The following is a 24648-nucleotide window of genomic DNA, read 5'->3' as shown; positions in this document are numbered from 1 at the left end:
TGCTAGAGTTATATTTGTTGCTGAATCCCAGGCATCATAGCAGTTTGTATTTTAAGATTAATTACTTAATTTTTTTACAATAAAATTTCCTCATTTGTAAAATAGGGATAATAATAGTTACCGACCACATACTATTAAGAAAAAAACAGTTGAAAGATGCAGAATAGTCTAACTCATCTATGGGTTTTAAGAAAAATGAAAGACATTCTTGCAACAATTTTCAGAGACAAAAGAGAGGAGGGCTTCACTTCATGAAGCTCACCACAAAGAGTGATGAGTGTAGTTAAAGAACTAACTACATTTAGAACTATCCTAACAATGTGAATGTGTGATGGAAATAGAAAGCCTATCTAGAGTACAGGCGGGGGTGGGATGGGGAGGAGGGAGATTTAGGACATTGGTGATAGTAATATTTCACTGGTGAAGGGGGGGTGTTCTTTACATGGCTGAAACCTAACCACAGTCATGTTTGTAATCAAGGTATTTAAATAAAGATATTAATTTAAAAAAAGAAAAAAGTTAATATATAATATACAAACATATTTCTTAGAATAAATAAAATGCTTTCATTAGTATGAGTACTTAGAACAATCTTGGAAATATAAAAGAAGCATAAATGCTCAAATACTTACCACACAACTAGAATTGGGGATTGCTGCATGCTTGTATGAATAGGGATACAGCAATATTTGAGCATATGCATGGAAGGAGAGGTAAGCCTTAATGTGTTTACGATGTTTTCGAAGGAAGTTAGCTACAGCTTTCACTTCCGGTTCAGATTCTGGGAAAGGTCCACAGTATGTATTATCACATGGGTGCATAGAAGCTCCTTCATCTGAAAGTTTGAAAAGAAAATGGAGAGCAGGATGAACAGGCATGAAGCAAGAAATACAATGGTGATTATTGTAAAATACTTCCCTTTAATTACAATAAACACCTGATAGTATGAAGCAATAAATCTGATTTTATTTTACAGAAATCAATACAGAGAAATGCAAGGTTGTTAGAGTTGCCATTCACAATAGAAGGGCGGATTGAATAGGAGGTCAGTACAGATGTTTAACTGATTGCAAAAACTACTCCAAAAAGAAAGTTCTATCAGCTGGAGAACTAATTTCTGTTTGATCCTCAGAGCAGGTAAAGGCCCCACTTAATTAATCAAGGATATTTGCACATTCCCTTCTCAGGTAATTAATGTCAAATATTTATTCATTTAACATTTCCAACTATATATTCCAATTATATATTCTAGGTACATGGAATACAGAAAAATATCACAGAAAATTTTCTATCATAATAGGGCTTATATTCAGTCTCAATCCTTTGTTAGACTTGAATGCTCTATAAAAGGATGAGATATTTTATACAATAGTATGAATAATGTTCAATATTTGTTGAATAAGTGAATGCCAGGTCAAAAGAATACTAAATCCCTAAAGAAGGATCCACTATGATGTAATTAGTAAGATATTTATATGTTAAGAACAGTGAGGTAGAAATAAGTCTGTATTTCTATGAAGTGCAATATTCCTCATCCAGTCCATTAGATCCCTTCCTCTCATTCCACTTCACCCTTATATCTATGTAGCCTATGTTATTTCTCATCTTGTACAAAATAGTAGAGGCTCCATTATACATAAATATGAGGTCAATTTAAAAATATCTAGCAACTTGTACTTGGCTGATTCAAGTTGGGGTCAGAGATATTGTATGGGCTAAAAGCTTGCCTTACATAAAGTTGATGCTATTTCAATTTCCATTACTATATATGGTCACCAACCACTGAAAATAGTTCCCTCAAAGACCAAATATGGTCCTCGGAGTATCACCAAAGGTGATTCCTGAGCATAGAGTCAGGAATAAACTTTAAGCACTATCAAGTATGACACCTCCCCAAAAATAAACCTAAAAAATTTAATTATGTAATTCTACTCTCAGCAGTGAGAATATGTTCACAATACCATATCAGGAATGTATAAGACTATCAGAAAGAAAATGTTAAACACTTCTAAAGTGAGAACTAAATCAAGGAAAAGTACCGTGTTCATTATTATGATACCCAACATTATAAATATATTTTGTACAGTTATATATTTTCATAAATATAAGTATAATGTAATTCATAAATACGTGTTTATTAACATTTTGAGGAAAATAAGTAAGTGCAAGGAAGAAGGTTAGCTAATGTGAACAAGCATTAAAATATACCATGTAATGGAAAGGAATTAGAGGGTAGGGTGCTTGTCTTGACCTAGGCTGAAACCTTGGCACTCTGTATGGCTCCCCCAAATTCTGCCAAGACTGAATGCTGAGTGCAGAACTGGTAGTATGTCCTAAACACTTCCTGGTGTGGCCACAAAACTAACTAACTAAATAAATAAATAAAACATACCCTCAAAAAGTAGAGTAATAGAAACAATATGATACTGAGACAATTATTGACTAGCACTCCAGTAGGACAGAATATATTGAAATTTGGTATAATGATAGAGGGAGTCTCAACAAATCACTGTTGAAATGACAGAGAGATCAGCAGGCAATGCTTCTGGGTGTTCGTTTGTGTGGAGGAACTACCCAGTATTATTCATTGTCACTGCTAGCAAGGGACTTCAGATCCTCTTTGGGAGGTACTCAAGGAATCCTGTAACAACAAGGATCAAATCTGAAACTCCTACAAGGACAACATATAATATAATCCTTTGAGCCATATCTCTAGCCTAGTCTAGATGATGTTGAGAAACAACTCATTTCATTGAGGAAAAAAAGAGTTGGATTTTTCCTATAAAATAGTTTACATATTTAAATAATGGCAGTAATAACCTGGTAAGGAAGCAAGAGCCATAAGAATATTGTTGTTAAGTGCTTTCACTAGTCTTTTGAACTAACTTTTGTTGATGAAAATTATATGTAAAAATGAGAGGAAAGGCAAAGAAGGGTTAAAAAAGTATGTTTGATTATGTGTGGTGAAGATATAATGAATTAAGAATAAAGGTATAATTTTGTCTTGCACACACTTGAGCCCCCAGCATCCCATATAGTCCTCTCTTCCCACCAGGAGTAATCATTAAATACAGATTTGGAATAAACCCTAAGCACAGTTGGATGTGACACAAAACAAACAAACAACAAAGTATGTTTTAGTTTATGAAGCTTATATTGGTAAAAAAAAAAAAAAAACACAAAAAGAAAAACTCTGGGGAAAGCACAGAAATGGAAAATGCAATTTTCAAACTCTTTTTGAAATAAATTCTTTGCAAATAAAGTATGTAAAATAATAAGTGCTGGAAAAAATTAAATTTTTAAAATTACAGAAAGATATCAGCATAATGTGGTAAATGCTCTAAAATATTTAGAAGATGTATGGATGCGGAGAGAAGGCTTCTTAGAAAGCTTTAGGAAGGACTTCTTTTTTGTTTTGTTTGTTTATTTTATAATAATTTTTATTTTGAACAAAGTGGATTACATATCTTTCATAGTAATATTTTAGGAACATATTAACATTGAATCAGGGGAATTTCTATCACCAAAGTTGTCCTCCCACCACCCCCGTTCCTAGCTTGCATCCCATATCTTAAAGGAGATTATGCCTCTTGGAAGAGATCAACCTCCAAGGATACTTACAAGTTCTAATAGTTTCATGTAGAAATTACAATAAAAATGAAGGTTGGGCTGCAAGAAACATTTAATACTATGTTAAACATATAATTTAAATTGGGAAGTTTCACTGGGTGAACTTAGAGTGGTAATTAGTGACTAGGTGTTGGAATATCTTATTATTCAAAAAAGCATGGTGTCCTGTAGGCAGACTAGAGCCTCTGTGGTGGCCATAAATTGTATTACTCAAATTTGCTGCATTAAATATGGTTATCTGACAATAGCTGCCATCACTCTGGTCTCCCACTGTATTCTCAATGAGCTTTGACTCATATGTTTATTCTGAATGGGCACTTGACCAAATTGCTTATGTGCGGCTTATGCTCTCTTGAGCTGTGCGGTTTTTTTTTTAATATTCTACAGAAAAATATGAATCTATGTTTAGATGTTTTGCTATCATAATGAATTTTACCTTTCAGCTTATGATTTTCTTGAGGTAACTGATAATTTTAGAAATGTTATAGCTTATGCAATAAAAGGGTCTTTTTATTCTAAATGAATTTTGGGTTTTCTATCTTGGTTAAGGCAATTTCACTATTCTTAAAGACTATTGGTAATTTATAGATTTTAAAATATATTTTTTAATTTGAGTTTTTTCATATAATTCTTTTTGGGGGGCACACACTCAACAATACTCAGGGGTTATACTCCAGGGTCTGTACTCAGGATTTACTCCTGTGGTGCTCAAGGAACCACATGAGATGTTGGGGATTGAACCTGGGTCAGTTGTATGCAAGTACAATGTATTTTCTACCATACTATTGCTCCAGTCCTGCTTTATTTCTGCACATATGTAATATATACTTCAAATTTTAATATATTGGTAGCCAATTCTGTAAACATAATTAATTAAAAAATTTTCCTCTGCTTGAAATACCACCTTGGCTGTACAGGTTTTTGTGCTATCTTAATGTAAAATAATAATAATATTCTTCTCTTTCTTTTCTCCTCTTTCCTTCTCTTCTTTCTCCTCCTCCTCCTTCTTCCTATTCATTATTACTATTTTTATAACTTTAATTACTTTATTTAAACACCATGGTTTAAACACAACATTGTTCATATTTATTTTTCACAATTGCAAAGTTATTTATGATTGAGTTTCAGACATACAACACCCTTCACTTTGCACATTTTTCACTACTATCACTATTTTTCCTCCCACCTTCTGGACCCTTCCTGCCTGCAGACATTCTCTCTCTCTCTCTCTCTCTCTCTCTCTCTCTCTCTCTCTCTCTCTCTCTCTCTCTCTCTCTCTCTCTCTCTCTCTCCTTTTTTCCTTTCTTTCTCTTTTAGACACTGTGATTTGCAATAGTTGCTGAAGGGGTATCATGCCTATCACTTTGTCTCCTTTCAGCATCCAATTATTGTCCAGAGTGATCATTTTCAATTATCATGGTCTCGTTGGTCCTTTATTTTCCCTAACTGCATTTCCCCATTATTTTTATTTTTAAGCCATACCTGGCTAAACGAAGGACTTAGGGCTTACCTATGGCTCTGTACTTTGTTTAGGGTACTTACTTGCTTAATGTTACTTTTTGCACTTACGCAATTTGCTTAGGGTAGGTTTGTTTGACATTGTACATTAACTACAGAAGGCAATTAGAGTGACGAAGTAAAGAATGTAGATATTTCTAAAGAAAATTCTCTGGCTGTAAATTTGCAGTATGTGTTTCATTGCTGTTATTTAATTATACAGGTTTCCTATTTTTTAGAGGATAATCTTCAAGACAGTGGTTATGCCTTATTGTACTATATTTAGCAAATATGGCCATTCTTTCTCACTGGTGTGTGTGTATGTGTGTGTGTATGTGTGTGTGTGTGTGTGTGTCTCTGTGTGTGTGTCTGTGTGTGTGTGTGTTGGGTCTATGCTGGTAATTCTTAGTGGGCCATTGTGGTGCCAACTATTGAAAACGGTCAACTGAATGAAATGCAAATGCCTTATGCCTATACTGTCTTTATGGCTGCACACTGCTTTTTTATATGTTGTTGAATGAATATTGATACCAACTTTATTCAGGAAAGATGTTTCCACCTCAAACAATTCTATTATTTAGGTCTTTGTTTAGTCAACCTAACTCCTGTTCATTTCTACAAATTGTTGAAGTACAGTAGCAACAATAAAGTATTTTTAAATAAGCCTGATAGTTTGAACATTGATTACCTAAATATTTCTTGAGTAATGTATAATCTAAAACAGACTTTTTTCATTGTAAGTACTCTAATAAATGGGAAGTTTTTTTTTTTTCTTTTGCAGGGGAGAGAGCGCATTCAGTCCCCCATTACCATAAATTATGCAGTCGAGTTTCCCACATTTGGGGAAATCGCAGGGGTCAACAGGTCTGGAGTTCAATGGGGGAGCCTCACCCTGGGGAAACCACCTTCGTGATCACGAATTGCCCCTGCCAGGTAAGTATATAAATGAGAAGTTTTAGAAAGAAAATGCAGCAGTCTGACAAATCCTTGTATAGAAGTTCTAAAATTCCCATGTATGTGAATATAGACCCCTCTTTTCTCCAACAAAATGTAGTGATAGCTTTATGAGTAAGTTTTTAACAAGTCAAAGGAGAAATAGAGCCATTAATTTCCCCCTGTATTGCATAAAAACTGCAATTGCGTACTAGTGAGTTTCCTTCTAAAAACTGAGTGGAGAAATAGATTTAACTGGAGAGGGAAAAGGCTGAAATGTTTTTTTTTTTTTTTGTTTTTTTTTTCAGAAATGTTTTGAGGAAGATGCAGCAAACAAGAGGTACTTGGGGAGGGACAGGGCCATTAAAAAAAGGATAGATTGCCCACCAGGCATAGAAAAGATTGTGTTTCAAGAGTTCTGGACCAACTGTACTTGGTCTTTTCACATAATTTGACTTTTTGCTAGAAATATTATCCTTTCTTGGCTTTTGGTACACTATTCCCTTGTTTTTTTTCTCCCAAACACTGCTCTTTGCTTCTTAGTTGTTCTTATAGGTTTCTTTTCCTTTATTATTCCCCTAAATTAAAAAGTACCAACAAATCTGCCTTAGTCCATTTTCTGTAGCAACCATTCTATTCAATAAATTTGGCTTCTTAAATTAAGAATTATATGATAGCCTCATTTACTCAATAAGCATTATTATGCACTAACTAGTGGGATATGTCAGTGGAAAAATAAACCCGAAGTTCTGGCTTTGTAGAGTTTTCATTTCAAATAGAGTATACAAAGTGAGGGATACAATACATACAACAAACACTGAGTTGATAAATAATACTTTACGAAGGAAAAATACTAGGAAAAAGAAAAAGCAGTGGAGTATTGAAAAGATCAGGAACAAGGGAGAAGTGGTTGGCAATAATAAAGATGGTAATGTAGTAGCTCTCTTTTAAGTGATTGGAAGAACACAGTGAGTTAACTATAACATCTGGAGGAGGGTGTTTTAGTTAGAAAGAAAGTTCAGGGTAATGACCTCCATGTAGACCTAGAGAATGAATGGGATGGAGAGAAATGTCAAGGGGAGGATAGAGATAGATAAAATGATACAATCAATGGGGTCCCAGATTATGTGATGTTTTATAAGTAATTTTGTGTTCTTTGTGTTAGTAAAATGTAGAGACATTCTGAGCTGAGGAGTACTATAATCTGACTTACATTTTATTGTATTTTTTTTAGTGTTTGAGCCTCACCCAGAAGTGCTCAGGTCTTACTACTGGCTCTGTGCTCATGATCATTCCTTGTAGGCTCAGGAAACCATATGAAGTGCTGGGAATTGAACCAGAGCTGACTACATGCAAGACAAGTCCCTTGCCCACTTTACTATCTCTTTACATTTTAAAGGCCATTTTGACTAAGACAGAGTTTGAGTGTGGCCCATGGAGAGGGTATATTGTAGAAATTATGAGAATAACTGTAAGGGTCCTTTATTAATGTAAGCAATGATGGTGACTGGAGGAGGGTAATAGTAACATCAAAAGTGACTGGAAGTTGGAGCTATTATAAAAATATTAACCAAAGGGTTTACTAAATGGATTTTTTTTGTAGGATAAGATAGAAATGTTAAAGATTTTCCCATGGTTTTAGGCTTGAAATTGAATCATGAAATTGCCACCAATTGAACAGATAATGACTGAAGAGTTGTTCTGATAAAATGAAGATTACAGATTTAGTTTTGGACATTTTTTAATGATCTCTTTATTAGATATCCAGAGAAGACGAAGAATAGATAGTTTGGGGAAACAATATGTAAAGAAGATATATATAGTTGGGAGTGATAGGCATATCTTTGAAGAAATGAATGTAGAAAGAGCAAAGATCCAAGTTTGAATCCTGGCATTCCAATACAGTACAAATAAAAGATGAGGTATGATATAAATGAGATAATTCCTGGAGCAATATTCTTGAGGAGGCAGGTGTAAGCCAACAACTCTATAATTTCTATCTCAAGTTTAAAACTTATATATGGGAGTCTTTTGGACAGCTCCATCTGCTTGTTTGAGAAGCTCTGAAAGCCCAATATGTCTCTAAATGAAACTGAATTTTTCTTCCTTGTCCTCCAAATGAATGTTTGGTTGTGTTTCTTAAACATCCATTTAGTTGTTGAGGTTTAAATTTAGGTGGAATAATACTAGCTTTCTTCTTTCTCATTCCTCTATTCAATTGAAGAGCAAATTCTTAATTGTTTGCTAAATTTTCCTATGATTACATTATGGTTTCATCATTATTCACCTATGCTACCATAATAGCTCCCTGCCTTCAGTATGACTTGCCTTGAACTCAATTACAAATGTTATTAAAATATTTATTTTTTATGCTCAGAACAAAACCAGACAACAGAGACTGTGTGTACATCCTGTCATCCTTACCCAGAATAGCACCAGCAACACAGTATGACACCATACATTTTTGTATGGGCACAGTAAAAAAGGGGGAAACCATAGACACAGAAACAAGATATTATCTTCTAGGGATAAGAACTCACTTTTTATAGCAGAAGGGTGCCTCCCATCCTGAACATGTGTCATGTGGATACAACCAGTCCCCAGGAGACTGGACAGTGTTAGTCCAATTCGAAACCCCAGATCCCCGACGTAGAAATGATACAGCTCCGGGCAACACCACCAGGAACTAAGCTCCATTGGGAGATTTATAACACTACTCTGGCACCAACTTGTGCCAGTTTTAATATGACAACGAGGAAAAGAAAACTTGACCTAAGACCAGGCTGTCCTATCACATCATCTAACACTAAATGGAAATCAGAAGAGATATTGTCCTTTGAACTGTGAAAAATAAGAGCACCAACAACAGAAAACTGACTTTGACAACCGTGACTGAACCTACCTTGGGACTAATAAGGAAAACCCTACCCTAGGCTGTAGCCCAGCACACATAAACAACAACAACAACAACAACAACAAGATGTCTTATTGCAGAGGTCCAACTTGGACAACAGAGACTGTGCAGAACCTTTGGATCCATAATATCCTGGGCTTCGGCTTAGGGACTGAATGAAAACAGGGAGCAAGTGTTACAGAAAACTGAACAACAACAACGATGGATAGGAACTCTAGAACCTAGAGACTCTATCCTAGACCCTGACCTATAACCTGCGCAAATACCAAGATTGCTAGCTACAGTGGCTTGATTTTCTCACACACAACCGAGAGGAAACTTTCCTGGCATCACAAAAAAGCCTTTGGGATGGGGTAATGAGTATATATGGAGCCAGGGGTTGATCCCATGATAGTATGCTTCAAGGATGGAGAAACCCTGAATCTCTTAGGCCACAGGAATTCCCTTTCTTCCCAATGCTTATTGTGCCTATGCAAACAAACAAACAAACAAAAAGTGGGGGGGAACGCCAAACCCTACCACTCCAGCACCCATACTTTTTCTTGTTTTGTTTTGATTTGTTAGTTTTTGACTTTATTTTCCTTCTCTTTTTTTCTTCCACTTTTCTCTTTCTTTTTCACTCTTGTGGTTATTATTTAGAGATTTATTTTTATTTTTATTTGCAGGGCCCATTTTTTTCTTTTTTCTTTTCTTTTTTTTTTCTCTCTCTCTTCTTTCTTTTTTTGGTAGTTGTCACCACATTTTTTTCTCCCTTTTTTCTTTTTTTTTTTTTTATCTCCAATGACAGTGGAATAGATGCTCAATCTACAACAAGCTGTAAAGTGGAGACCAGTTGCACTAGCATTCTGGGGGGTAGAGGAGGGAGATATGGGATGCATACTGGGAACAGGGGCGAAGGGAGGACAGCTCTGGTGGTGGGAATGCCCCTCATTCATTGTCACTATGTACCATAAATGATGCAGTGAAAGATTTGTAATGCACTTTGGTCACAATAAAAAATAAAAAAAAGAAATATTTATTTTTCTTTAATTTTTAATAGAATTTAGAATCTTAGAATTTTAGGATTTGTAATTTAGAATTTTAAATGGAATTTGGAAATTTAGAATTTAGAATTTTAGAATTTTAGAAATTTAGAATTTAGAAATTTAGAATAGAATTTATAATTTTAGAAATTTATAATTTTAGAATAAAATTTTAGAATTTAGAATTTTATGATTTTATAATCTGTATTTAGAATTTAGAATTTTAGAATGAAATTTAGAATTTTAAAGATTTAGAATTTAGAATTTTAGAGAGTTAGGATTTAGAATTTTAGAATTTAGAATTTTAGAACTTTAGAATAGAATTTAGAATTTTATTTTATTTTTATATCTTTATTTAAACACTGTTATTACAAACATGGCTGTAGTTGGGTTTCAGTCACAAAAAGAACACCCTTTCACCAGTGCAACATTCCCACCACCAGTGAACCCATCTCGCTCCACCCATACCTTTCCTGTATTTGAGACAGGCATTTTACTTCTCTCATTAATCAACATTGTCATGGTAGTTGTTAGTGTATCATTTCTCTAGCTATATTCACCCCTCCTTAAGGTGAGCTTCATATTGTGAGCTGGTCCTTCTGGCCCTCATCTCTGGGTATTATAACAATAATGCCCTTTATTTTTCTTAAAACCCATAGATAAGTGAGACTATTCTGTGTGTCTCTCCCTCTGACTGATGCCCTTCAATGATGAATAGCTGAAGAAACTGTGGTACATATACACAATGGAATATTATGCAGCTGTCAGGAGAGATGAAGTCATGAAATTTTCCTATACACAGATGAACATAGAAACTAATTTTGCAATCTTTAAACTCCTAAATTTGATTTTACTGCTAAACTGACTAAAATCCTGAGGTAGTTGCCTAATAAAGGAAAATTTTCCATTGCTGGTCTATGACCTATCTGAGGTTTTCCCTCTATTAGTGGATAAACGCCTTCTCTTCAATGTATGCCAACATGGGTTATACAGCTATTCCTCAAGTCAATGTTACCATAGTCATCTAGTGACTAGAGCATACTAGTGACATTTCCCTCTGGTACTTGCCAAGTTCACTTGTATTTGACGCACAAATGTGAATAGCATATACGACTTCTCTCCCCTAATTACTACTGAGGTCCCTTCAACTTTGGTGAACTTATGCCCTGAGTACTAATGTTCTCAAATCCCTGTCCCTCCCAAAAGAGCTCAGTGTCACAGTGGAGACCCATCACTATTAACCCCTTATCCAGGTCCTTTTGAGCACAAGACATAATAGGAAGTTGGTGAAACTCACATTGATGAATCAAAACCGACTGGAAAGAACTCTTTAAAAAACAGGGTTTTGAGGCTGCATTCATATAGTTTCTTTAGCTATTTGAAGACAAACTTCAGAAGATGCTCACCGAAATGAGACCAGTAGAGAATGCCAGCAAAGTGAAAGAATGAAACTTTTGAGAAAGTCCAAACAGAAATAGAGCTGAAGAAATATAATAGCTAAACTTAAAATGAAATTTCTTTAGCTGTATGTAAGAATAGCATTTCAAAGGAACTTTTTATAATAATGGAGAAGTTACTTAAAAGGAATTTTCAATTAAAATAAACATATACAGGCCAGAGAGATAGCACAGCAGGTAGATCGTTTGCCTTGCATGCCGGCCTTGGCTCCATCCCCGGCATTTCATATGGTCCCTGAACCTTCCAGGAGTGATTTCTGAGGGCAGAGCAAGGAGTACACCTAAGCACTGCTGACTGTGGCCTAAAAACCAAAATAAAATAAAATAAGTAAAAACAAGCATATAGATTGAAAGGGAGCTGGTAGTCTGAAAACCAGGAAAATATTTAATAATATTAGTAGCCAGAAGGAACAAAATGCTAATTACACATAAGAGAATGTTAAGAATAGTAACAAGGACCAAAAATACTTAGAATTTATGACAATATAAATAGCATTTGTAAAATGCAAATGATATAGCTAGAGGAAAATGATCAGAGATGATATTTGTTTTTGGTATAGTTGGAAAGAAATATAGTGATACTGAAAAACAATCACTTTAGTGAAAAAAGAATGAGTAAATAAAAGCTCTTGAAATCTTACTCATATACTTTACAGGCTCTGAAAGATTGCATAGTATGGGAGGGTTACCTGCTAAAACAGGCAAATATATTTAAAATTGGTGGATTTAAAAATCAGTATCAAATGAACAATCAGTAGCTCAGTGCACCAATTGCTGAGAGATTCTGCTGCTTCTTGCATGCCTCACTTTAAAAATATTATTATTTTTAAATAATTATTATTTTTGGAGTAAAAACAAACATTCTTTGGAGGTACTGAGGAAGGGGCAGAAGAAGTTAAAAAAGAAAGAAAGTATAGTGCTCAAGGAGGGAGAGAGGAGGCTTCCCCAAAGACAGAGAAAGCCTCATACTTGTCCTAGAATTAAAGTAGGAAAGTACAAATCTCAAAAGGGCAGATGAGACTGGGGAGATAGCACAGCGATTGGGTGTTTGACTTGCATGCAGCCGACCCAGGACTGACTGTGGTTGGATTCCTGGCATCCCATATGGTCCCCTGAGTCTGCCAGGATCGATTTCTGAACACAGAGCCAGAAGTAACCCTGAGCGCATCCTACCCTTTGCCCATTGGCCTGCCAGTGTAACAGGTCCTTTTTGAGTTTAGATTATTCAAGTTTAGGTTATTTATTTCCTCGCCAATGCATACAAAACCATTTGGCCCCTTGCCCCAGCCTTTCTTTATTCCTTTTCTCTTAGTTTTATAGAAAAATGAGGGAATATGTGGTAAAATAAAGTAATCTGTGTCCCAAGGTTCTACGAAAAAGGCAGAAACCCAATTTAAAAGATAAGGAATAAAAACACAATAAATAATAACAAAAAGTGTGTGCGTGGCAGGTTTTTGTTCCCAAAATATTATTTTTAATGTTATCACTACATTAAATTTCAAAAATGAGCTCTTGATAAAAAGGATTAAAGTTTAAAATTTCAAGTAGTCTTGGGCTCAATCTTGGCACCGCCCATTATCACTTCAGAAAATAAAAAAGAAGAAAATAGAATCTTTTTAATACTGATAATGATAAAGGGGGAGAAAGAGAAGTTTCATTTCCTTTTGAATTTCCCTGTTCTCATCTAACCCAATCAAGGACTACGATTGGTAAACAAACAAACAAAAAATGTCCTGGCACATCCAGATCTCTCAGTTCAGAGAGCAAAAAGATCAGTTTGAACTGGAAAGGTGAAAAGAAAAAATGTGTTGAAAAAAGTACCCCTATTTTTATTTTCTTTTGGTTGTGGGGGTCTATTTTCACTTGGTTGTGGGGTCCTTCTGTTCCCACAATCCAGAGTGATAACCAGAGTCCAAGCAGTCACAGGAACTGCTTAGAGATGGGAAGTCACTCCTACTTTCCCTATTCTCTGAAGCTATGTACTCAGCAGTGTTGCATTCTTTTTTTGCCCAGCCCAGCCCAGTACCCTCAGGGAAAGTTCAGATAGAATCAAGAACATGTGTAATAAGGGGGAAATATTTTTGTTTTAGCTTATGTGATTTTAATGATTTGATTGTTGAAGTTACTCTCCTTTGTTAGTCTTTGTTTTTAGTTCATCATACTTGATGATGCTATTGGGTTATTATTCCTTGTTCTGTACTCAGTCACTCCAGGTAGTGCTTGGGGCATGATAAAAGACTCCACAAATTGAACTTGGATAGGCCACATGCAAGGCAAGAACCCTATCTTCAAGTTATAAAATTTAAAATCTTTGGTGCTCTCCCCTCATAAATTGTTAAATCTTTTTGGTCTTTTTTGGTCATAGATTCTTCGGATTTTGTTATTTCTAATTTCTTCTTGTATCTTTAGATATTCATGTATTTGATATTCTACATTAAACTGATAAACCTAGGTTAAATTTTAATTAATCAGCCAATTAATTAATTTTGCTTTTTGAGCCACAAACAGATATTGGCCTTGTGCTCAGGGATCATTCATGGTGAGATCAGGGGACTACATGGAGTGCTGAGTAGAAAATCCAAGATATCTGCATTCAAGGCAAATGCCCTATTTTTGTATTAACTCTCATACAATAATTTTAGTGCTCTCCCATTATCATTTTAATAAACTATTGTGCTGATTTGATTATTATATCTTTTAAGAGTCTCTCTATCAAGACTTTTGATAATTCTAGTTCCTACCTCAGCTTATAACATCAACAAAGATAATCACAGTATTAAGTGGATGCTATAAAATACAAGATAATGTCTTTCCTAGACAAATTCTTACATGTTTACCCACAATACTGATAAGAAATTAAACAATATGTCATAGAGTAAATACAGATTGGGTTAAACATTGATCAGAAATAAAACTATATGTTATTCATGTAGTAAATACAGATTGGGGTTATCTGTGATTATAAGAAAGTTCATTTAAATTTTATTATGTTAATTTTAAATTTTGAAACATTATGAGCTATATATTGATTCTTGGTTTTTATCACTACCTAAATTGTTCATGTCCTATGATGGACATTTAGAACAATGATGTTTATTTCATGGTGAACAGAGACTGTGAATTTATGTGACTTTCTACTCATATGTAATAAGTTATCAACACACATTTTATTAAAGAGTAGCATGGTTGGGTTTTTATAATTTTTGGTGGTTTATGTGGAGTATTCTGGTCATGTGAGATATAGTAAACTATACCTCTAAAGTTCCAAAGTATTATAAATCAATAAAAATTAATTTAATACAGAAAATGTTGGACTTTATTCGTTGGCCCCCAGATGCACCAACAATATCTTATGGCATTGCTTCTCTTTTGCATAGGCACATTAAAATGGGAAAATAATACATATGCAAACAAGTTTTATTTAATAGAGATGGGAACACAAATTTGGTAATGTAATTAGGCCTTTTACCCTGAACATTGGCATAATGATTTGGTTCAGGTCTCAGAAGAATGGGCATCGCCCACACACACCTGAACTATGCACACACCTGAACTATGGAAACAACCACAATTGTCTAACATTCCCAGGATCCAAGCCTCTACTAGAGAAGACCTACCACTGCATTGGCATTGACTTACTCCAAAGAGTACTCCCAACACCTAGGCGACTCAGCAACAGTCTGCATGCAGGGCAGATCGCTCTGCATTTAATGATATGCTGAAACAGAGGATGCTCCACATCAGCCTGACATCGACGAAATAAAAGTCTGATACCAACTATAGCTAAAGTGTGCAAAAGTTTCACCGGGATTTTGAGAATGACTGGAGTTGGATAGACTGGTATGCCTGGAACCCAGAGTCTGTCTTATGCCAATAAACTTCTGGGGTGAGGCCTTTTTGTAATCAGGTCCAGGAGTTTTTTTCCATTTTCTCCATTTTTCTGGACCTATGCAAACATTGGCGATTGCCACTATCACACCTTTACTACATTTTTTTTTTTTACTCTTATCCTTTAAGGAAAAAAAATACAACTTACTGAACTTAAAAACAAATTACTGTAGTAGAATGCCTGTCTTGAATACAGGTAGGGGATGGGAAGGGGGGAGAAGGTAATGTTGCACTGGTGAAGGGGGGTGTTCTGGTTATGACTGTAACCCAAATGTGATCATGTTACTTAAATAAAATATATTTAATAAAAAAATTAATTTAAAATAAAAAAGAATAAAAGGCTCATCTTAAGGGACTCCTTAGTTTTTTCATAGTTTTAAAAAAGAATAGTTTCTTATTTGATGTAATCTGAGACTTGCCAGATTAAAAGAAAAAAAAAAGTGTTGACTGAATTATGTTTTCAATGGCCTGAGCATTTCTGTATAATTTACAATGTGGGGGTGTATTTGATAATATAGTTAGAAATTTTACTTATTTTAATATCCTTTACCTAAGAATACTGAAGTATGCTTCCCTCTGTGAGGTTCACCTCTGCTAGAACAAACTCATAGTTAGGAAGGCATGGACATTAGGTCATCAGATGAGCTGGATTCTGGAAACCAGCTAGCTGTATATCTCGCCAGATCTTATAATGATCCATCAAGGTCATTTTGCAACTGATATTTGACACAATCCTTTGTACAAATTGTATAATTATAGAAAGAGTCAAAATGACAACCAAATTGGGAAAAACAAATCAAAGAAATTCTAGTTTAAACTGCAGCTGAAACAACAAAATCAAAGAAGGCTCTATTTATGAAGGAACAAACTGGGTAAAAGAACTAATGGAAATTTAGCCACTCATTTGTAATGGGATATAAACAAGAGTCTAACTTTACACAGGCAGTGCTGGCTCTGGTCCACTTGTGTTACCTATTCAGTCATCATTCAGGGCACTTACCCACATGACTGGGGAGAGTATGTTTATGCAGATCTTTTCCAGCCAGTGAAATGCAACATACCCAAAGTCACACAAGATGGAGGGGTAGAAAGAGAAATTTTACAAAATTAGGGTCTTAGGGAGTTAATATGAATGGGTTTGTTTGTTTATTTAAATCTAATTGAAGAATGAAATAGTTAAATATAAGCAATTAAAACAATACCATATTATAGTATATTGTACTGTCATTTTTCTTCCCTCACATTTGCAAATACTTGAAACCCTTTTCAGCAGAACCCTAGAGTAGAATAGGGATGGGTAAGTTGAGTACTTGGAACTTGGTGGAGAAAAGCAGACACTTTGATTTTGAATGTGTTGTTAGACCACTGCATATATAAAACTCTGTTGTAACAGTAAATTATGGCACCTGAGTGAAAACTAGAGAAAAATACACTGATATCCAGAAAAAAGTAATAAAAAACAAAGCAGTACCTTACCTTACCTTCTAATACAACACCATAATATTTCTAGCAGTAAAGAGGTTTTTTTTGTTGTTGTTGCTTTTGGTTTTGGTTTTTGGGCCACAGCTGGTGATGCTCAGGAGTTACTTCTGGCTATGCACTCAGAAATCACTCCTGGCTAGGGGGCCCATATAGGATGCCAGGCATTGAACAAGGTCTGTCCTAGATCATCTGCATGCAAGGCAAACACCCTACTGCAGTGCTATTGCTCTGCCCCCAAAGGTTGTTTTTTATAATTGATCATGAATCAAAGGTAAATGGTCTGCTCTTAGAAGTAAAAAGATAACGAAGAAGGAATACTGATAGTAAAGATTCTAGCAGACTAGTTGAAAAGAGTTAGTCATTTATAAATGTAGATTTCATTACTTCCTATAAAAATCCTGTGAGGGCCTGCAGAGGTAGTATAATGGATAAGGTGCTTGAATTGCATAGTGGCTGACCCATTTGATTATGTATCACAGATGGTCCCCCAGGAAATATAAGTGATCCCTACTCCAGGAGTAGACCCTGAGTATGACTGTGTGTGGACTTCAAATCAAACCAAATGACACCAAACAAACAAACAAAAAACCCTCCACAAGGTATTATTTTCATGATAACTTCTTTAGGTTAGAGAAAACAGCCCAAATATTAGACACAAAGGCAGAATAAAACCATATTGGCTATTTTCTAGAACTATATTATTTTTGCTCTACCACTTAACTTATTTTCTAATTCTAATTAAATGAGGATAGTTGTCTGGAAAGATGAACGGAAGGAACCTAATCTCATGCTAGTATTTTGTCTGATTCTGGCAGAGATGGAAAGTGTGACATCCAAAAATGGAGCCCAGAGTTTCACAGAATGAATGAATCTGTGATAGACCTCTTTTATATGGTTTAACAGTACACTTTCCATTACATTAAGGTTTATCATTTGAAGGCAAAGGTATATAGATGTCTGCAAAAAAGGACTGCTTTTGATGACTGCACATTTTTGATGACTACCCTTATGCTGCTGAGTATGATACTAGTAAAGAAGATTAGAATATGTCACTCCACCCAAATGACTCTCTGACATAAAAAATTGAACTGAAAGCAGTAACAAGCAGCAAGTTCAGAGGTTAGAGAGATAATACAAAGAGTTAAGATATTTCCCTTGTGCACCCCTGACTTCAGTTTAGTCCCTGGGAATAACCCCTGATCTCTGCTGGATATAGTTGAACTCAAGAACTCCATTCATTCAAAAAAGCAGAAGCAAATTTACAGAGCCTCTCTCCACCCTCTCTTTTTTGTATAAATACAGAAAATGTCTGTCTATTGGAGACAGACTCTTTGCAGTCCAGCATGACACCAGGAGAATCTACAAACAAACCTATTGGTTTTCCTCTAAATATATTTACTTTTCAGAGTTTGCTGCCCTGGGAAACCTAAAATTGTTTTTCATCAATGGGACATGAAATGCAGCTGATCTATCTATCTATCTATCTATCTATCTATCTATCTATCTATCTATCTATCTATCTATCTATCTATCTATCTATCTATCTATCTATCTATCTATCTATCTATCTATCTCATCTATCTATCATCTATCTATCTATCTATCATCTATCTATCTATCTATCTATCTATCTATCTATCTATCTATCTATCTATCTATCTATCTATCTATCTATCTATCTATCTATCTATCTATCTATCTATCTATCTATCTATCTATCTACCTACCTACCTATCCATCCATCCATCCATCCATCCATCCATCCATCCATCCATCCATCCATCCATCCATCCATCCATCCATCCATCCATCCATCCATCCATCATCCATCCATCTATCTATCTATCTATCTATCTATCTATCTATCTATCTATCTATCTATCTATCTATCTATCTATCTATCTATCTATCTATCTATCTATCTATCTATCTATCTATCTATCTGTGAGAGAGAGAGAGAGATATCAGGGCATGATTGGGAGGTTGGTACATTCTAGACAAGGATCTGGGAGCTTTGATCACCAGAGACAGATGAAGGCAGGGTTACCATTATTCTCAATGAAAAGGTAAAAACATTTAATTGGATTTATACCACAAATCACAGCTCCTATTCTAGTTTGAAATAAAAACAACAACAACTGTGGAAACCGAATTATCTGAATTCCAATTAGTTCCCAACTTACTGCACCATTTCACTTTCCAATTCCGATTTGCATCAACTCCACGGCAGCGAAACACTGAGTTCCTTGACCTTGTTTTTCTCCAAAATCGATCCTAAGTGTAATTAAAATAAAAGGTTCAGAAAAAATACTTAAAAAGTTACTTATATGCATTTTAGCACCTCAATAAGATAATGAATCACAGCATGAAAAGGAAAATTCCTTCAGAAATAAATAAATTGAGAGGAGTGAGAGGACTGGGTTAGTGAGAGACTTTGAGACTAATTTCTACCATAAACTTTCATCTCTCACTGTCCCTTGGCCCTGTTTCTTCATAGGCAAAAAAAGAATAAGATGGACTATACAGGTGATTTTCTCTCAATTCATTTAGAAGGAGGTGTCTTTGTTTATATAAAATCCTATGTAAGATCAAACATGTCAACAAAAAGCAAAAATTGTTGCTGTGTCTGGGAAAGAAGTCTCTTTTGTAGTTCTGAAATTATTATTCTAGCTAATTATTGATTTGCCCCAGTTTCACATTTTGTGATTTACTTAATATCTAAGATACTTCAGTTGGATAGACAAAGTGACTTACATTGGTCCAGCTAAAACGGTATCCATCAACGTTGAACACAGGCATGACATAGAAATACAGATAATTCAACATTTTCCGCATAGTTGGGTCACTCTTATATGTTAGAAGAGCCTAAAAATAAAGTGATAGTTTTCTTACAAATTGATTCCAAATACAATCACTAAAAGAAAAGAGAAATATAAAACTTTCTATCCATGAGAAATTCTAAACCTGTGTTAAAATATAACAAGATAATATGAAATATATACTTTTCTGACATTCCATATTCTCTATTGAAATATTTGTCTGAAACTCTTTATTACTGATTAGCTTTGGGGAGGAGGCTCCCAAGTAGAGATCAGGTTGAGAAAGTTACTCCCTATGAGAAATGGGTTGAATGGTTCAATGCTCAAGACCTATGAAGCAGCCTAGCTTAGGCCAGGGCTACACTCAGCAAATCTATGGGGTCATATAGAGGCAAGGTTTAAATGTGGGTTCATCCAACATATAGAACCTTGATGACTGAACCATCTCTCCGGTCTCTATCATTGATAAAGTTTTATTTTGTTGTTGTTTTTGAGCCACACCCAGTGGTGTTCAGGGCTTATTCCTGACTCTATGATCAGGATCACTCTTGGTGGTATTCAGGAAGTATTTGAAGCTCTAGGGATCTATCTAGTGTCAGTAGCACAGTCCTTAACTCTATGGACTATATTTGTTATAACGTTTCAAAAATGACAAAAATATTATTTGGAAGCCTCTTGCAGTATTGAGTAGATGGGTAAAGTATAGCAATAATTTGATGTTATTTTTTTAAATAAAAATCAACTCTTTTTAAAGTCAGTTATGGACAAAATGATTAAATATTTTATCCTTATGTGACATATAACGTGCCATTTCATTCTTTGCATATGATTGGTACCAGATTCAAGTTTTGGAACTAACTGAGAGGACACTGTATTATTATTATTTTTTTTACAGACCTTTAAATTAAAATTTAATGATAGTACAATATTTTGTCATCATTATTGTAACTTTCTTGGAACTTTGTCTTGTGACTATGTTTTACTTATTCTGTGTCTGTCTTTTAGTTTGCAGTTATATTTGTCCTCAAAAAGAAAACCATGGGCCCGGAGAGATAGCACAGCGGCGTTTTCCTTGCAAGCAGCCAATCCAGGACCAAAGGTTGTTGGTTCGAATCCCAGTGTCCCATATGGTCCCCCGTGCCTGCCAGGAGCTATTTCTCAGCAGACAGCCAGGAGTAACCCCTGAGCACCGCCGGGTGTGGCCCAAAAACCAAAAAAAAAAAAAAAGAAAAAGAAAAGAAAACCACTATATATGCTCTTACAATTTTATTTAATACTAATATTTAAGAATTTCAGAGAGATAGTCTAATCACCTGAGCACATGCTTTGCATGCAGGAGACCTCCATGGGTTCCAATTCCTAGCATCAAATATGGCCCACCAAGTACTGTCAGGAGAAACTAATGAGTAATGTAGGTTATGACTCAAAGTCTATAAAACAAGTATAAATTCCCTTCCTATGTAATGATTTTATTGTTTTAAAATTTTGTTTTAATCTTTAAAATTGAGATTCCTTGTCTTACAATGCTATTAATAATTGTTTCTCATGCACATTATTCCAACATCACACCCATCACCACTGTACTCCCTCTCTCCCAAGGATCCCACAACCCTTCCCTTCCAAGAAGCCCTCCCAATTTAACAGTGTGGATCAGTACTCCCATTATGTTGTTATTGGACTTTTTGTTACTACTTGTGGTGTATCTTTAAATCTCACATATGAGAGAGATCATTCTGTGACTGACTTCACTCAGTATTACATCTTCTAGTTCCATCATGTTGCTGGAAATTGCATGATTTTTTTTAGGGCTACATATTATTTTATTGTGTGTGTATATATATGTATATATAGCACAACTTCTTGGTTCATATGCATGTAATTGGGTGTTTTGGCTGCTTCTATAGCTTGAATATTGTACTCAGTGGTTATTGACACAGATGTACATATATCCTTTCACCTTTGGTCCTGGATTGGCTGCTTGCAAGGCAAACACCGCTGTGCTATCTCTCCGGGCCCCATATATCCTTTCAAATGAATTCTGTAGTGTTTTGGGGATAAATGCCAACAAGCAGCATGAGATTGTATAGTAGTTCTATTGCTATTTTCTTTTCTTTTCTTTTTTTTTTGGCTTTTGGGTCACACCCGGCAGTGCTCAGGGGTTATCCTGGCTGTCTGCTCAGAAATAGCTCCTGGCAGGCAAGGGGGACCATATGGGACACCGGGATTCGAACCAACCACCTTAGGTTCTGGATCAGCTGCTTACAAGGCAAACACCGCTGTGCTATCTCTCCGGGCCCAATTTTTTTTTGGCTATTGCTATTTTTTTTGATGTATCTCTATATTGCTTTTTATAAAGGCTGAACCAGATGATATTTCTACCAACAGTAGATAAATGTTCCCTTTTTCACCACAACCCTGCCAATACCAGCTGTTTTTAGACTTTTGGATATGTGTCTGAAATGGGCTTTTAAATTAATTATTTTTGGTGCATGTAAAGTAGCTTGGAGAAAATATAGGAATTTAAGAATTTTCAATAATGTTTATGTATTAGGAGAAAGATAAATTGTGAGACAATGAATATGAAGACGTACCCTTAATTTTATATCCATTTGAACTGTTTAATCTTTTACCACAACAAAATGCAATTCAAAGTAGGATAATTATTAAATAATATATAAAAATTAAGTAAGATTTAAACATAATACAGAAATAGTCTGTTTTATTATGGTGAGACTTCTATTTATAACAATTAATTAGTACATTTTATTATTAGGAACTATCACTATGTTAGAAATAATAATGAAAAGTACAGCGATATGTCTAGAACCAGAAAAACAGTTAAATGCCATTTTATTAAGTATAATCTATTATTTATATCTATAATAAAACACAAGTTGATAAATATTAATACAATTTGATCTTTCTCCATAATTTAAGGCTCAACTATAATTTGTTATTCAAATATACATAATGCCTTAACTAGGGGAAATTCTCTGGTTTAAGATCAGCCAATTTTCTAGATATAAAATTTTGTTTTCTTCTAATAAAAGAAAGTTCCTTAATCCTTGGGGAAGTTTCCTGCAGGGAATTATTAAGACAAAATTATGTGCTTAGTTATATTCTCCCTTAAAAATATGGTAGTGTGGCTTTCTAAGCCATTCTCTAGAGAGAAAGAATAAAGTCAGGGAAAGGGAGTTGGGGAATAAGGTAGGAAAGTATAAAGAAGGAAAAGGTCATGGTAATTTCTCTCCCTCCTCTCTTGGCATTTGGGACAAGAGCTCATTTGTAAGTAAGTCTCACCTTTTCCAAACAGGGATCCTGTTTGCACCTAAGTGCCAAGATATGTTAGAGATGTTCATAGCAATGTTCTCATTTTATCCTGTCTTATCTTCTAATTGCAAATGGTTGCCATAATTTTTAAAAAGATATTGTTAACTTTCAAAAGGTAAAAGTAGATAGCAAAAAAAATAAATATGAAGATTCATTAATTACATTTTGCTGTGCTTATCAAACCTTTAAAATATTGCAATATTATAGATAAAAACAGAGCTCTTCTTTATCTCTATAATTCAAGTTTCTCCCTTTTGCTCAGTAATCATTATCCTGAACCTGATATCATCATTTCTATATGGTATTTAAAAAAATGAAGTATAGGTGCCGGAATGGTTGCGCTGCAGTAGGGCATTTGCCTTGCACCGTGGCTGACCTAGGATGGACTGCGGTTTGATACCCTGGCATCCCATATGGTCCCCCGTGCCAGGGGCGATTTCTGAGTGCATAGCCAGGAGTAACACCTGAATGTCACCGGGTGTGGCCCCAATCTCCCCCCCCCCAAGTATAATTGTCATATAACATTCAGTTGTATAACATACTGATTCCATACAAAACTGAAATATTTAGTTAGAACCCCCAACATGGTCTGACAGAATGAAATAAATGTGAAATTCTTGCATGAACTAGAGTCAGAATAAGATTTTCCCTGTTCTGTGGAGGAGTGATGCAGAAAAAAAGCCCATCTGCCTATGAAGAAATAAAATCAACTTTGCCTCCTTTGCTGCTGACCAGAAGGCCGTTGTTATAGATGATCAAACAAGAGCATAGAGTATTTGATTAAGAATATTTTAAACAGGGGGCCGGGTGGTGGCGCTGGAGGTAAGGTGCCTGCCTTGCCTGCGCTAGCCTAGGACGGACCGCGGTTTGATCCCCCGGCGTCCCATATGGTCCCCCAAGCCAGGAGTGACCTCTGAGCGCATAGCCAGGAGTAACCACCGGGTGTGGCCCAAAAACCAAAAAAAAAAAAAAAGAATCTTTTAAACACATACAAACCACTTTAACAGAATTAGAATTAAATTTAACTACCCTGATATTTTGCCTTACTCAAAATATAAGTAACAATGTTCTAAGTCAGAATGACTGGGGAAAGTTTGACACTTCAAACCACTACAACCCCCTCGCCCCAAATCTTAATTCCTATTAGAACTTAATATTCAATTTTGGGTCAGTGTATTTTGACATGATTGATTATTTCTCCTTTCCTAAGAAATAACTCACTTAGAATTGATTTATTAGCCTTTTCCTTATGAGTTGTGTTTGCAGGAAACTGGTGCAACAAATCAAACTCAGGGTTCTAGTATGCAAGGTGCATGTTCCAATCCTTTGACCCATCTTCTATCCACTTATGCAATCTTTATTTTTCACTTATCAATGAACAATTAGGTTACCTTTATATTGGAGATATAAATAATACTGCAATTAACATGAAAATACAAATATATTTTATTTACTTATTTATTTTGAATTTGGGGCTACACCTGGCAATTCTTAGGGGCTATTCCTATTGTGTTTAAGGATCATTCTTGACTAAACATATATGGTGCTGGGGATTAAACTTGATTTCCAGCATACAATGCTTGACAATGTTATGCCATGTGCCTTAACCTTTGTACCATCTCTTAGTCCCTGCAGATTTAAAAAATTTTTTTGATAAATACTAGGAGTGGAATTGC

General features: G+C 35.1%; 1 protein-coding gene and 1 non-coding gene across 2 annotated transcripts in view; both read right to left on the bottom strand.

The window, feature by feature from the left end:
* The window catches only part of CPA6 (carboxypeptidase A6), a 274096-nt gene that overhangs the window by 11351 nt on the left and 238097 nt on the right, over positions 1–24648 (bottom strand). Inside the window, exons 7-9 of the mRNA XM_049781830.1 lie at positions 19578–19688; positions 19007–19097; positions 633–835 (exon numbers count right to left, since the gene is read on the bottom strand). Of these exons, the coding sequence (XP_049637787.1) occupies positions 633–835; positions 19007–19097; positions 19578–19688 (405 nt within the window). The remainder of the gene's footprint in view (positions 1–632; positions 836–19006; positions 19098–19577; positions 19689–24648) is intronic.
* On the bottom strand, positions 5906–6068 carry LOC126021173 (U1 spliceosomal RNA). Its single transcript, XR_007499779.1, has one exon. It is a non-coding gene; the product is annotated as a U1 spliceosomal RNA (small nuclear RNA).

This window comes from Suncus etruscus, chromosome 10 (genome assembly GCF_024139225.1).
Source record: "Suncus etruscus isolate mSunEtr1 chromosome 10, mSunEtr1.pri.cur, whole genome shotgun sequence".
NCBI classification, from domain to species: Eukaryota; Metazoa; Chordata; class Mammalia; order Eulipotyphla; family Soricidae; genus Suncus; species Suncus etruscus.
Note: the sequence above shows the minus strand (reverse complement) of the source record. Positions and strands in the feature narration are given on the sequence as shown.